The sequence below is a fragment of the Balaenoptera borealis genome, assembly GCF_965194805.1.
Source record: "Balaenoptera borealis genome assembly, chromosome: 5".
Taxonomy (NCBI): Eukaryota; Metazoa; Chordata; class Mammalia; order Artiodactyla; family Balaenopteridae; genus Balaenoptera; species Balaenoptera borealis.
The window spans coordinates 1,927,633-1,941,484 of NC_138862.1; the positions used below are offsets into that span (position 1 = coordinate 1,927,633).

The following is a 13,852-nucleotide window of genomic DNA, read 5'->3' on the forward strand; positions in this document are numbered from 1 at the left end:
CCGGCCAGGCCGCAGGGCGCTTACTTGAACATGGCGATGAGGAGGTTGAGCAGCAGGATGTTGGTGAAGAGCAGGTAGAGGCAGAGCAGGATGACCGTCAGCCACTCGGGGAAGGCGGGCTCCCGCCGCGTCGCGTCGATCTCGGGGCACTTGGGCTTGTAGGGGTCGGTGCCATTGGGGCTGCAATGGTCCAGGTTGAAGTTCACGCCTGCCTCGGGAGTGAGGGGGCAGGTGAGCCAAGAAAGCCACGTGGAAGCACAAGGGTCCTCGGGCGATGAGCCCGCAGACCTGGACACCCACACATCTGGGTGACCACAGCTATCAGCTCAGGCGCGAGGGCAGCCCGAAGAGGGGCACCCATCTACCCCCAAGCATCCTCGTGGGCAGGAAGTGCGGCTGCCAAGGGAAGCCAGACCTGTACTCCAGGCGGGCACGTGCCCCTGCCCAGATCCAGCCATCCATCCCACCAGGGCGCTTTCTGGGCCCCAGGCGGGGGCAGCACCAGGAGGGGCTGTGTCATCATAAGGCACAGGTCCCAACCCTGGGGAGAAAAACGCGGTGGGAAAGGATTCAAGGAGAAAATTAACAACTATCAAAAAGAGAAGGGAGACACGAGAAAGGAAAAAAGCTACAGAGGCAGCATTCCTATATGTGGAACGAGTGATTACAAAACAAAATATAGCCACACAATTGCAGAAAAGTAAAGGATAATATTTATCCTTTATCCTTTATTATAATATTTGTAATATAATATTACAAAACATAAATATATATTCCATTTGTGCATTTAAAAATCTCTGAGAAAATATACTAAGTTAATAGTGGTTAACTTTGGGAGGTAGGATTATGAACATTCCTCTTTATACTTAACTTGAATTTAAAATTTTTTTAGCAATGAGTATGCACTGTTCTGTAATCAAATATATTTTTGAAAGTGCTACTAATTTTCTAAGATAGAAACTCATTATAATAGCTAGAAATACCTATATTTAAAAAAAAAAAGAGATCAAATCAATAAAATAACCTTCCATTTTAGTAAAGTAAACCCAGAGCAAGCAGAAGGAAGGGAATAATAAACAGCAGAATGCAAATAAATGAAATAGAGAATTCAAAAACAATAAAGAAAATCAACAAAATCAAAATCTGGTTCTTGGAAAAGATTAACAGAATTACAACCTTTTAGCTAGACTGATCCAGAAAAAAAAGAAAGACTCAAATGACTAAATCATAGCTGAAAGAGAGGACATTGCAACCAACCTTACAAAAACAGAAAAAACTATAAGGAAATACTACAAAAAAATTGTATGCTAGCAAATTAGATAACTTATAAAAAATGGAAAAATTCCTAGAAAGACAAAAACTACCAAAAGTGACTGAAAAAGAAGTAGAAAACACAAATAGACCTATAACAAGTAAAGATATTGAATTTGTAATTTTAAGACTTCACACAAAGAAAAGTCCAGGCCTAGATGGCTTCTCTGGTGAATTCTACCAAATATTTAAAGAATAATTAAGACCAATCCTTCATAAGCTTTTCCAAAATATAAAAGAGGAGGGACTACTTTCTAAGTGATTCTATGAGGCCAGTATTACTCTCATACCAAAACCAGATAAAAACATTACAAGAAAAGAAAACTACAGACCAACACCCTTTAAGAAGATAGATGCAAAAATCCTCAACAAAATGCTAGCAAACTGAATCCTGCAACATATAAAAAGATTTATACACCATGACTAAGTGAAATATATCCCAGGAATGCAAAGTTCTTTTAACATCTGAAGATCAATTAATATAATACACCATATTAACAATATAAAGAAAATAAACCATATGAACATTCCAATTGATGCAGGAAAAGCATCTGACAAACCTAACACCCTTTCATAATACAAACACTCAAGAAACTAGGAATAGAGGGGAACTTCGTCAACCTGATGAAGGATATTTACAAAAAACCCATAGCTCACAGAGTACTTAGTAGTGAAAGACTGAAAGCTTTCCCCTAAGATCAGGGACAAGATAAAGACATTTGTTCTTGATACGTTTCAACACTGTACCAGAGGATCTAACCAGGATAATTAGGCAGGAAAAAGAAATAAAAGACATCCAGATTGGAAAGGAGCAAGTAAAAGTATCTCTATTTGCAGATGACATGATCATAGCAAATCTCCAAAAAATGCACTTAAAAACTATTAGAACTAATAAAGAAGTTCAGCAAGGCTTCAGGATACAAGTTCAATATACAAAATATAGTGTATTTCTATACACAAGCAGTAAACAGTCCAATTAATAAAACAATTCTACTTACAACAGCATGAAAAAGAATAAAACACTTAGGAATAAATTTAACAAAAGAAGTGCAACTTATACACTGAAAAATAAAAAATATTATGGAAAGAAATGAAAGATCTAAATAAGTGGAAGACATCACATGTTTACAGTCAAAATCCTAGATGCTCTTTTTGGAAAAATTGATAAGATGACCCAAAAATTCATGTGGACCCAAGGACCCAGAGGCCAAAACAATCTTGAAAAAAAGAACAAAGTTAAAAGACTCACGCTTCCTGATTTTAAAACTTACTACAAAGCTATACTAGCCAGGACTGTGGTATCCGCACAAGGATAGACACATAGATCAATGGAATAGAACTGAGAGCCTAGAGATAAACGCTTTCATTCATGGTCAATTGATTTTTGACAAGGGTGCCAAGACAATTCAATGGGGAAAGAATAGTCTTTTCAACAAAGGGTGCTGGAACAACTGAATGCTTTCTGTAAAAGAATGACTCTTATATTGTATACAAAATTAATCTAAATAGATCAAAGGCCAAAAGTAGGTGCTAAAGCTATAAAACTTGTAGAATAACACCATAGGCATAAGTCTTCCTGACCTTGGCTTGGGCAGTGTGTTCTTAGATATGACACCAAAAGCACAAATGATCAAAGAGATTGACAAGGTGAGCGTCAACAAAACTGAAAACTTTTGTGCTTCAAAGGACAACATAAAGAAAGTGAAAAGACAACCCACAGAATGGCGAATACACTTGCACATCATAAATATGATAAGGGACTGGTAACCATATGTAAGGAACTCTTACAACTCGATGAAAAGACCGATACCCACTTGAAAAATGGGCAAAGGATAGAAACAGATATTTTTCCAAAGAAGATGGCTCAGTAATCACATGAGGAGATGCTCGACATCATTGGCCATCAGGGAAGTGCAAATCAAACCACAGTGAGATACACTTCCCGCCCAGTAGGGTGGCTAGAATCAAAAAAGACAGATAATAACAAGTGTTGGCGAGAATGTGGAGAGATTGGAACCTCATACATTGCTGGTGCAGCTGCTGTGGGAAACAGTTGGGCAGCTTCTCAAAAAGTTAAACATAGAATTACCATGTGACCCAGCCATTCCACTCCCAGGTATACATCCAAAAGAAATGACAACGTGTCCACACAAAAATTTATAGAACACATAGTCACATTAGGCATAAGAGCCAAAACGTAGAAACAACTCAAATGTTCACCAGCTTATGGATGGATAAACAGAACATGGCAAATCCATCCAATGGAGTATTATTTGGCAACAGAAAGGAATTAAATGCTGATACAGGCTACTATACGGAAGACTCTTGAAAACACTATGCTAAGTAGAAGAAGCAAGACACAAAAGACTCTGTATTACATGATCCACTTTATATGAAATGTCCAGAAAAGGCAAATTCTATAGAGACAGAAAGTCGATTAGAGGTCACCTATGGCTGAGGGGAAGGGGGAAGGGGAGTGACTACTAGTGGGCATGGGGTGTCTCTTTGGGGTGATGCAAATGTTCCAAAATTAGATTCTGTAAATATACTAAAAGCCACTGCAGCGGACACTTTATACAGGTGAGCTCTATGGTAATGTGAATTAAATCTCAATGAAGCTCTTCAAGAGAACAAACTCAGTACACAGAGAGTGTTCTCTGTGTCCAGAGAAGGAGGACTTATTTCTGACTGCAGTGGGAGGAACAGAAGGAATAGGGCAGCATTTAATGCCGGGGGGTGGGGGTCAGCTGATGCCCCAGGGCCCCATCTCCCCGAAGCTGCGAGGTACAGCTCAGGCTCCGCCAGCTGACGCCCTCCCTTCTCAGCTGGACCCAGCGTGCACCTGTCTCTTTCGGCCACAGGCACTGCAGGAGCCACGGCCCCCGGGCCCTCCCTCCCCCACTTCTGTGAGCTTGCAGGACCCCCGCTGGGCCGGCACCTCCTTCCCCATGGCTGTCAGGGCCCATCGTACCGTCGATGTAGGCCGGGATCTGCCCGAAGATGGTGAGATACGAGTGGTAGACGACCCCCCGGAAGATCCACTCCACCCGCCTCTCATTGTGGATGAGGATGGCCTGCTTGGCCACCCCGAAGGACACGACCCACACGGCCAACAGGAAGAGGAAAAAGAAGACGTCCTTCATCTGCGGGGACAGGGGGACACCAGGCTGCAGCCCCACACCCTCACTGCCCACAGGTGGGCTCCTGTGTGCCCTGCAGCGGAGAGGGACTCCATCGACGCCCACGGCATGGACGCCTAGAGCCAGGAGCTCCGGGGGAACAGCCCTGGGGCTGCCCCAACACCCCAAAGGTGCGCTGGGCTCCCCCTGAAGTGCAGGAAGGGTCCAACGTGACCATGACCCAGGAGGGGAGTGATAGGAGCTGTAACCGGGGTCAGGACTGAGCTGTGGAGATCAGGCAAGGCTGCGTGGAGGAGGCAACAGACAGGCAGAGACCCGAGACGGGCCACCCGGGGGTGGGGGCCCAAGGGGCAAGGCAGGGACTGGGGGCCTTACGGGCTGTGCTGGAGCCCTGGGGCGCCTCACTTGCAACTGGCATCAGGGGCCCCTCATCCCGTTACCATCCGCTTCACGATGATGATCTTGGGCCCCAGCGTCTTGCTGATGGTGAAAATGTGCATCAGCCGCAAGCAGAACAGGATGAAGTCCAGGGAGAGGATGACGCGCCCGGGGTACAGCAGCGAGGGGACGAGCCTGGCTGGGCAAAGCAGGGCCTCAGCTGGCCGCCCCGAGGGCCTGGCCCCAGCCTCCTGCTCACCTGCCCCAGTCCAGGGGCAACCCCGGGACCCCAGAGTACTAAGGCTGGGTGTGAGCTCAGGGGCAGAGCCTCCAGGAGGGTCCAGAAGCCCAGCCACGGGCAGAGAAGCCAGGCCGCATGGGCGTCCCGGGAACCAGAAGGCTGGGCCGGGCAGTCTCGCCTGGTGGAGAAAGCGGGTCACGGCAGGGCAGACACGCGCAGCCTTGACGGGCAGTGGCAAGGTCAGAGCCCCAGGCTGGGATGCAGGCGCGCGCACACGGCAGCTACCCACCGTGACAGAGCCCCGAGTCTCCGCCCTGGTTCCCTCACTGTCCCCGGGCGGGGGGAGGGCACCCTCGGGGCAGATGCGTCCAGAGGGGAGCTGAGCCCCGCGGGGGGGGCCCTGTGGGGCGGCTGCCTCAGACGGGACGGGTGGGGCGGGCGCCACACGGGGAGGCAGCCCACCGGCAGGTCAGCCCCACGATGAAGAGCAGGATGGCGCAGATGTCCAGCTTATTCCAGAAGTCGCTGAAGTACCGCAGCGCCATCTTCATCAGCCCACACTCGTCCGGGTCGTAGAAGAGCTGGCAGGGGACACAGGGGCCCAGGGCGTTATCCCTCTCACGGCCCCAGCAACCAGCAAACCACGGCTTCCTGGGGAGGGGCCGCGGGCAGGACACGTGGCCTCCGCTGGCCCCAGCCTCAAGCGAAGGCGTCAGGGGCCAGCTCCCCGCCCCCTGCAGCGGCCCCCAGAGGAGGGAGAGACGGTGGAGGGACCGCGGCCCCGCTTGGCCTGCCCCGCGGGAGTCCCCACCCCGGACCCCAGCAGCTGGGTGCGCGGGGCAGGCGGCCCCACGGGAGCAACCGGGTCCCGTCCCCGGCACCGCTGGGCAGGCTCCGGGAGACGGGCCTGCCCTCTGTCCTGGGGCTGCCCGCGGTGAGGCCGGGGCTCAGGGACCGGGGGCTTCTGCTGCAGGAGGCCGTGCGGGACGAGGCGAGGCCCGCAGAGCCAGCGCGGCCCCAGGCCTGGCCGCCCGCCCTGCACCTCCTTCCTGGGGACCCTGATGGTGCCCTAGGATCCCCCGCAGGCGGAGGTGTTGGCGCGCGTGAGCTAAGCTGGCTTTATCTTGGGGCTCTTGGCTGCCAGGTTCAGAAAGCAGGGGTGAGTCTGAGCGGGCGTCTCTCAGCGGGCCGGCCCCTCCCCACACCAGCTGAGGGTCACGTCCACCGGCTGCCTCCAGGTACTGGCAGGTGGGGACAGTGTGGGAACGGGGTGGGGGTGGGGCAAGCCGTGCGGATCAGCCTTTCCCTCTGCCCTGGGCCCCCGAGGAGGCATCCGAGCCCAGAAGGGGTCTTTGTTCACCAGGTCGGCTCACAGCGGGACTCAGGATGGGGCCTGGACCGCGCAGGGCCAGCTTGACCTCCAGAGGGGCTGGACACTGAGGTGCGCCACCCCCCAGTACCCGACCGACGCCCAGGAGACACCCTGCCCACCGAGGGAAGGGGGCAGCAGGAGCTTGTGCCCAGAATGCTTGGCCGGACACTGCCGTGCACCTCGCCCCGCAGCCGACGTTAAGCTGTGGCCTCCTGTGCGGTCATTCACCCGTAACCGCCAGCTGCCGGCTCAGGGCGCCGGGGGTGCTTCTGGAGAATTATCAAACCCAAGAGTGGTCTCGGGACCCCACACTTTGCAGTGCCCTTCACAGCGGAGCCGGCGTCTCACACGCCCCCAAGGTCCAGGAGGCCACGGGTGAGGGCATCCCGTTCGGGGTGATCACAGAGGGTTTCAAGCAAAAAGCAGAGCCTGGGGAGGGGAGGTCAGGTGGAGGAGGAGCAAGGGCCGGTGTGGCTGGGGGGCCGCAGGCCACCCTTTCCGAGGGGCCTTGCGCGGTTCTCAGCGGCCCCGTGAGTCTCGCCGGGGACGGCGCTGGGCCAAGGGCCACCGTGAGAAAGTGACCGAGCCCAGGGAGCGGCCCGGGGGCGGGAGGGTCAGTGGGTGGGGCTGGGGCCGGGCAGGGCCCCACCTGCCGCAGCTCCTCGCACACCAGGGAGAAGAGCCAGAGGTAGATGAGGCACTCGCAGCCCGAGGGCCTGGGCTGGAAGTCCACCATGAGCACGTAGGCGAAGAGGCAGAGGAAGGCGAAGTAGGACAGGATGTTCAGGTGGAAGACGACCACGGGCGCGCTGAAGAAGGCGCGGATGCGGGACAGGCCCCCCTCGGCCTGCAGCCGCCTGTCCCTGGGGGCAGACGCGGGGTGGGGGGACCGCAGCCGTGAGGTGCCTGACAGCCCACCCAGGTCACACCGCAGAGAAGGGGGGCCCAGGACCCGCATGCGGCTGCTGCCCCTGCGAGCATGGCTTCAGCGGGGGCTCAGCCAGACGGCCCCACGGAGGGGTCCCCAAAGGGCCCTCGGGTTCCTTTCCGGCTGTAACAAAATACTCAGGCCACGGTGGATGGTGCGGGCAGGGTGGCGCTCGGCCCCAGCGGGTACTGGGGGACAGCAGGTCTCGGCCCGGAGGGCCCCTCCCCGAAGCATGAGTCCCCTCCGCCCTGGGATCAGTGGCAGTGGTGAGGACCCCCAGGCCCCCAGCCCCCGGCCCCCGCCCGCAGCCAGGCCGGCACCTGAAGGAGACGAGGCCCGTGTAGAGCAGCGGGAAGGCCAGCGTGCACAGGGCCAGCTGCCAGAGCCCGTTGTCCACGCAGAGCTGACCCCACCACACCTTGGTCAGGAAGGCCTGCGGACACAGGGGCCGGTGTCAGGGCGACGGGCGTCCCCCACCCCCGACCCCGTGCTTCCTGAGGCCCCCAGGAGGACTGACTCTGCACACTGCGACGGCAGCTCAGCACAGGGCCTGTCACCTCCCGGCCGAGGAAGAGGCTCCCTCTGGGCAGGGCAGGGCAGGGCCAGCTCTCCCAGACAGAAGGGGCGGAGAGCAGGGCTCAAGCCCAGGACTTCTGTCCCCCCGTCTCTCACCAGCTGGCCCCTCTGAGCTCTCTCTGGGGGTGGGGGGCTGTGGACAGGACCCCCTCCCCGCCACGTCCCTGGGATCCAGCACGGCCGGCACACGACAGTGCTGTGGACGTGGTGACAGCAGGAGGCTGTGCTCCAAGGAAGCGCCAGGGTTCCGAGGGACACCCACTGTGTGCCACGCGCGCCCTGTCACCAAGGAAACGCCAGAGCATCCTGCACTCGGTGCGCCAAGAGGATGCCCTGCCCCTCCACGTATCCCTCGTGAGGCCCCAGGTAGAGGGGGTGGGCGTCCGAGTCCTGTCCCTGGGGCCTCCTGGGGGCCTGCTGGGGGCTCCCACACAGGGACCTCCTGTGCTGTCTGTGTGAGTGGGAGGCCGTGTCTGCCCCTGCAGCAGCGCGGCAGCTGTTTCTGGAAGGTCACCTGGATGCCCCCGTGAGACACGAACTTCATGTCCTTGGCCTCCAGGGCCAGCTGCAGGCAGGTGGTCTTGCCCCAGGCCTCCGACACGCGGACAAGCAGCTTCTGAGCTCTCTCCTCATCTTTCCGGTAGCACTCGGTGAAGACCCCTGGATGGGAGGAAGGCCACGTCACAGCAGCCGTGTCCCCAGCAGTGACAGCCGAGGACAGTGTCGGAGCATGGCCTCTCCAGATGACACAGCCTGAACAGGGATGGCGCTGAGACTCGGGGCGAGGACCCCAGGGTGACCCAGGAGGAGCTGAGCCCAGGTCCAAGGCCGCGGCCCCAGGAACTCACCGATGGCTCTCTGTTCATACTCGTCCGCAAGCACCAGCATCTCCTCCAAGCTGTCCGTGTCCTCCTCCTCCTTGGACAGCTCCTTCAGGATCTTGCTGCAGGCCAAGGCCGCAGCGATGCAGTCCTGGCTCTGGGCACCAGGGGAAGCCACCGTGAGGACCTGGATGGTCCAGCCCCGGGAACCCCCGACACACCGCCCAGGGTGATGAGAGCAGAGGCCCCGAGACAGCAGAGGCCCCGAGACAGCACAGGCTGTGGAGCAAGTACTTGTGGATCCTTCCATATAAACCACGGGGCTCACCCAGATCACAGGTAAGCCCTGCTGGTGGCCAGTTTCCTGCACGGGCCGGTGGGAGTGGTCTGCTTACCAGGCAGCCCACTTGCCTCCCCAGAACATGGGCTGGACACTGGTGCTAGCACAGCCCTGCCAGCACGAGGCCCACAGCTCCCCGGGGATCTGGCCAACCTCATGCATGGAGCACCCCGAAGGTGAGAGGCGGGGACCAGGCCCTCGCACGTCCCTGTCCAAACCCAGGGTGCCCTGCCTTGGTGGCACTGCCAGTCCCAGGCACCAGAGTGGGGGCCAAGAAAATCTCATGGAGGGTCTCAAAGCTCAGCCCAGAGGCGCTGGGTCTGAGGGCAGTGCCAGCCCAGGCGAGGGGTCGGTGTCAGAGCCTGGAAATCCGAGTTTGGCTTTTCTCTCCCCTGAGCCCCAAGGGGCACACCTGAGGCCACAGTCGGGCCCGGCTCTGTTGCCGACCCCCTCCCCAAGCACCTTGCGCGAGGGCAAACCTCCCAGAACTACAGAGAAGGGGGGGGCCACCAGAGCCTCTGCTGGGACCCTGGGGGGAGCGGGCTCTTGAGAGCAGCCTGGAAATGCCAGCACGTAAAAGCGGGGCCTCTCTGAGAAAAAAATTACAGAACTTTACTTTCCCGTTACGAGGAGAGTCAGCTTGAACTAAAGGAAAACCACTCAGGAAGACTTGGGCCTGCAGTGCCCTGTTTCTCAGGGAGCTCCCCAGCAAGTCCCCCGCAACGGGTGATGAAGCCGCACGCAGGCCCAGGGACTAGGAGCCCACAGGCTAGCTGGCAGGTGTTCCCAGACGGCCCACCAACAGCTCAGGGCAGCGGCACCTGGGAAGCGCCCATCTTAGTAACAGATTGTGTCTGAGATCCCCCAACCATCAATGGAAAGAGAGGCCGCCCCTCCAGGGATGGAATTTGCCTGCAGAGTCTACTGACCGGGGTGGGGCAGGGTGGGGGGCACAGCACGTGCGCTGACCACCAGAAAGTGTGGGCCACAGAGGGTGGCCTGGCCTGCTTGGTGTGTGTGCCAGGTGGGCCTTGGCCCAGACAGACCACAGGAGGAGATTGTGTGGCACTCCCTTCTAAAAATTCTCTTCTTGCCTAGGGCCTAGGGCCAAGCTCTCTGTTCTCCAACCCTGGACACCCCGAGTTCCTTCTGGTGTTGTGGACACCCACTGCCCTCTCTGCATGGCCCTGTGCTACTCACCCACCCCTTGCGGTTGGTTCTCTGGCCAGAAGCCCCAGCTAGAGCCCTGTCACTGGTCCACCCATAGCCATGCGTGCCAGGAAGCGGGTCTGGGTACCTGAGCCCAGATGATTTCTGCCAGCTCCCGGCGGTTCTGGATGATGGCCCAAATGAGAAGATCACGGACAGGGTCCACGGTGAAGGCAACGTGGCCTGACGAACGCTTGTACAGGGACCGGAGACTGACTCCCTGCACCTGGTGAGCAGCGGACAGTTAGAGCCCTCACCTAGGGCCCCACGAACATCAGAACCCCGGGGCCCATTGAGGGTCCTGAGCTCAGCCCCACCGTCCCTGGAGGATGAGCCCTGCAAAGTGCATTTCCAACAACACCCAAATCTTTCTCATGCACACTGGGGTTTTTAAAGCACCACTCTGGAGACGTGAAGACACACCCAAAAAGTGCAATACCCAGTTACCTCCCACACCAATATTTGTAGACCCTTGTTGCCAGTCAGGCACCCCAATGTTTCCTACTCTTATCTGCTGGCATCAAAGCCTTTTTCTATGAAGTAAGATTCTAACACAGAGTCTGTTAATAGATTCATGCTGTGAGCTCCTCAAGGGAATCTACACCATGTCTCCTGCAGAGAAGGTCAGCAAGAAACACCAGACAGACAAAGCCATGTGTGAGTGGGAAGGCCCTGACCCCAGACACACTCAACCTACAGTGATATGAGAACCCAGGCTTCCTGGCCCATCAGTAAATAAACACATCCTCAGACAGTCTGGAAACAATTCCCAGAAGCAAAGAACACATTTCCCACATCACACACAAAATTGCACTTTCTTTAAGTGATTTTAGAAATCACCTGAAGACTCATCTTTATAAAAAAAGAAAAATTAGTTCATCTTCTTAAATTACAGACATGGGTCTGCGTGAGCTTCCACTTGAGCACATTCCAACTGGACATCTTAAACACAGTGGAATCAAGAGAAGCAGAACTGTAAATATATAAAACCAAGCCACAACCACATCATTCTCAGGGGTCAGGAACAGCTCACACAGGACAATGGACAGATTTGCAAACCTGAAGGAAGTGGATAATTTTCTAGCAGGAAAAAAACAAAATGAAATATGATCTTAGAACAGACAGAAAACCTAAACACCGGGACCATCAGGAAAGAAAATGAGAAAGTTATCAGTTACTACCCAAAAAGGCACCGGGTCCTGACGGACTCCTAGGGGAGTCTGCCAAGCTTGTAAGAAGCAGTGAACTCCAGCCACATAAACTGTTCCAGGGCAGAGAAAGAAGAAGGGCTTCCCAATGTTTTTACAAAGCTAACATAAAATTGATACCAGAACCTGACAAATATAACCCCCCCGAAATAAAACTACAATTAAAGACTTAAACATTCTGATGCAAAATCCTAAAACTATTGGGAATCCAACACCATATTAAATACATGTTACCCTGCAATCGAGTTGAGATTCAAAACAGGAATAAAAAAATAATAACGACCTATAATTCACCAAATTCATAGGTCAAAGAAGAGCAGTTCAACTCCTCAAAAGGCATCTGACAAAGATCGGCACTGAGGCTTTGTTTGTAAAAACTTAATAAGTCGGAAGAAGAGGCTCCCGCACATAAATACACACACAAACGCCAGCGTTGTACTTAATGTTGAGAGGCTGCGGGATTCCCATCAGATAAGGATGCAGACTAGAAAAGCCCCTGTCCTGTTGTTGCAACACACATGCATCTCACCCGGATACGAGTGGAGCTGCTGACCTGGCTACACGGACACCGATTACACCTGCGAGCGGGGCTCGGGGCACAGGGCTCGGGGCACAGGGCACAGGGCACAGGGCACAGGGCTCGGGGCACAGGGCACAGGGCACAGGGCTCGGGGCACAGGGCTCGGGGCACAGGGCACAGGGCTCGGGGCACAGGGCACAGGGCACAGGGCTCGGGGCACAGGGCACAGGGCACAGGGCTCGGGGCACAGGGCACAGGGCACAGGGCACAGGGCACAGGGCTCGGGGCACAGGGCACAGGGCACAGGGCTCGGGGCACAGGGCACAGGGCACAGGGCACAGGGCTCGGGGCACAGGGCACAGGGCACAGGGCACAGGGCTCGGGGCACAGGGCTCGGGGCACAGGGCACAGGGCACAGGGCTCGGGGCACAGGGCACAGGGCACAGGGGAGAGCATTTTCCCCACATAACTTTTTGTACCGTTGGAGGTTTTCAGAAAGGGAGAGTTATGGACTGAACTGTGTCCCCCAGATTTCATATGTTGAAGCCCCATCTCCTAATGTGACTGTATTTGGAGATGGGCTTTCAAGCATGTGATCAAGGTTAAATGAGGTCATGAGAGTGGGGTGCTGATCCAACAGGACCGGTGTTCCTTGGAGAAGAGGAAGCTATACCAGACACACTGAGGACAGGCTGTGTGAGGACAGGGTAAGAAGATGGTTGGTCCCCTGCAGGCCAGGAGGAGAGACCTCACCAGAAGCCCACCTGCCGACACATTGACCTTGACTCCAGGCTCCAGAGCGAGGAGAGAAAGACACCTGTTGTGTAAGCCGCCCCGTCTGTGTTACGGCAGCCCAAGCTGACTTTCCCAGTGAAAATAAAAGCGCGTGTTTCAACGCGCCGAGGACGCAGCGGTGCACGTGGCACACAGCCAGCACTCACGTTGAGCTTGATGTTGGGCACCGGGAGCAGGAGGCGCGGGCGGTCGCTGGAGCGGGGCCGGGGGTACAGCGGCTGCGTGGAGTCCCCCAGGAGCTCCCGCAGCACCTGGGCCACGTGGTGCATCTGCACGCGGGGGGCCGGGCGCTCGGGCTCCTCGGCCAGCACCTTGTGCAGCTTGTAGTGGAACAGGCAGGTGGGCTCCAGGTTCTCGTACAGGTAGAGCAGGGTGTCCCACGTGACGAACTCCTTCAGCCGCACCCCATTCTCCAGGAAGAGCTTCACGAACTCGGGCTTGTTGGCGATGAGGGCGGCCGTCATCATGGGGTACAGCTCTGAGGGCTGAGAGGGGGACGTGGGGGGCCGTGCATTTGGTCATCGCCCCGCATAACCCTTATCTCAGTGCCCCCGAGACGGGGGTGCCAGCGTCTCCCGTTTCGGGAGGAGGAGACGTGCCAGCCGCCCTCACTGAGGGCAGAGCTGGGGTCTGGACGAGGCCACCTCAGGGCCTGCCCTTGTTCCGAGGCCCAGCAAGCCCCTCCCCAGGGCCCCCCCCCGGCAGCCTCACCTTCCACTGACGCTCGTCCGTGAAGATCTCGCTCCGGGCAATGTCCACGCGGTTCCACGCCACTGCTAACTTCAGCTGGTGGTCCCAGTTCTCGTGGCCAAAGTGGTCGTGGCTCCGAGAGGCTGCAGGTAAAGGCACACGCGTCAGGGGCTTTGATCTGGGCCTCAAAGCCACTTCCCATCTAACAAAGTCAGAGAGGGAGGGGTGTGTCACCAACCCGGCTCCATCATTTTAATTGAATAGATAAGATGCTCGGTCACAAAATCACCGCCACCCCCCACCCTTCCCCTGCATGCACCTTT

At 55.8% G+C, this 13,852-nt stretch overlaps 1 protein-coding gene across 5 annotated transcripts in view; it reads right to left on the bottom strand.

The window, feature by feature from the left end:
- TRPM2 (transient receptor potential cation channel subfamily M member 2) overlaps positions 1 to 13,852 on the bottom strand; it is a 57,004-nt gene that overhangs the window by 12,381 nt on the left and 30,771 nt on the right. For all 5 annotated transcript variants that reach the window (XM_082392470.1, XM_082392466.1, XM_082392467.1 and 2 more), the window contains 11 exons: positions 13,551 to 13,672; positions 12,986 to 13,324; positions 10,405 to 10,542; positions 8,795 to 8,924; positions 8,461 to 8,606; positions 7,691 to 7,803; positions 7,092 to 7,305; positions 5,533 to 5,651; positions 4,892 to 5,024; positions 4,283 to 4,454; positions 25 to 208 (listed from right to left, as the gene is read on the bottom strand). In XM_082392470.1, the coding sequence (XP_082248596.1) occupies positions 25 to 208; positions 4,283 to 4,454; positions 4,892 to 5,024; positions 5,533 to 5,651; positions 7,092 to 7,305; positions 7,691 to 7,803; positions 8,461 to 8,606; positions 8,795 to 8,924; positions 10,405 to 10,542; positions 12,986 to 13,324; positions 13,551 to 13,672 (1,810 nt within the window). The remainder of the gene's footprint in view (positions 1 to 24; positions 209 to 4,282; positions 4,455 to 4,891; positions 5,025 to 5,532; positions 5,652 to 7,091; positions 7,306 to 7,690; positions 7,804 to 8,460; positions 8,607 to 8,794; positions 8,925 to 10,404; positions 10,543 to 12,985; positions 13,325 to 13,550; positions 13,673 to 13,852) is intronic.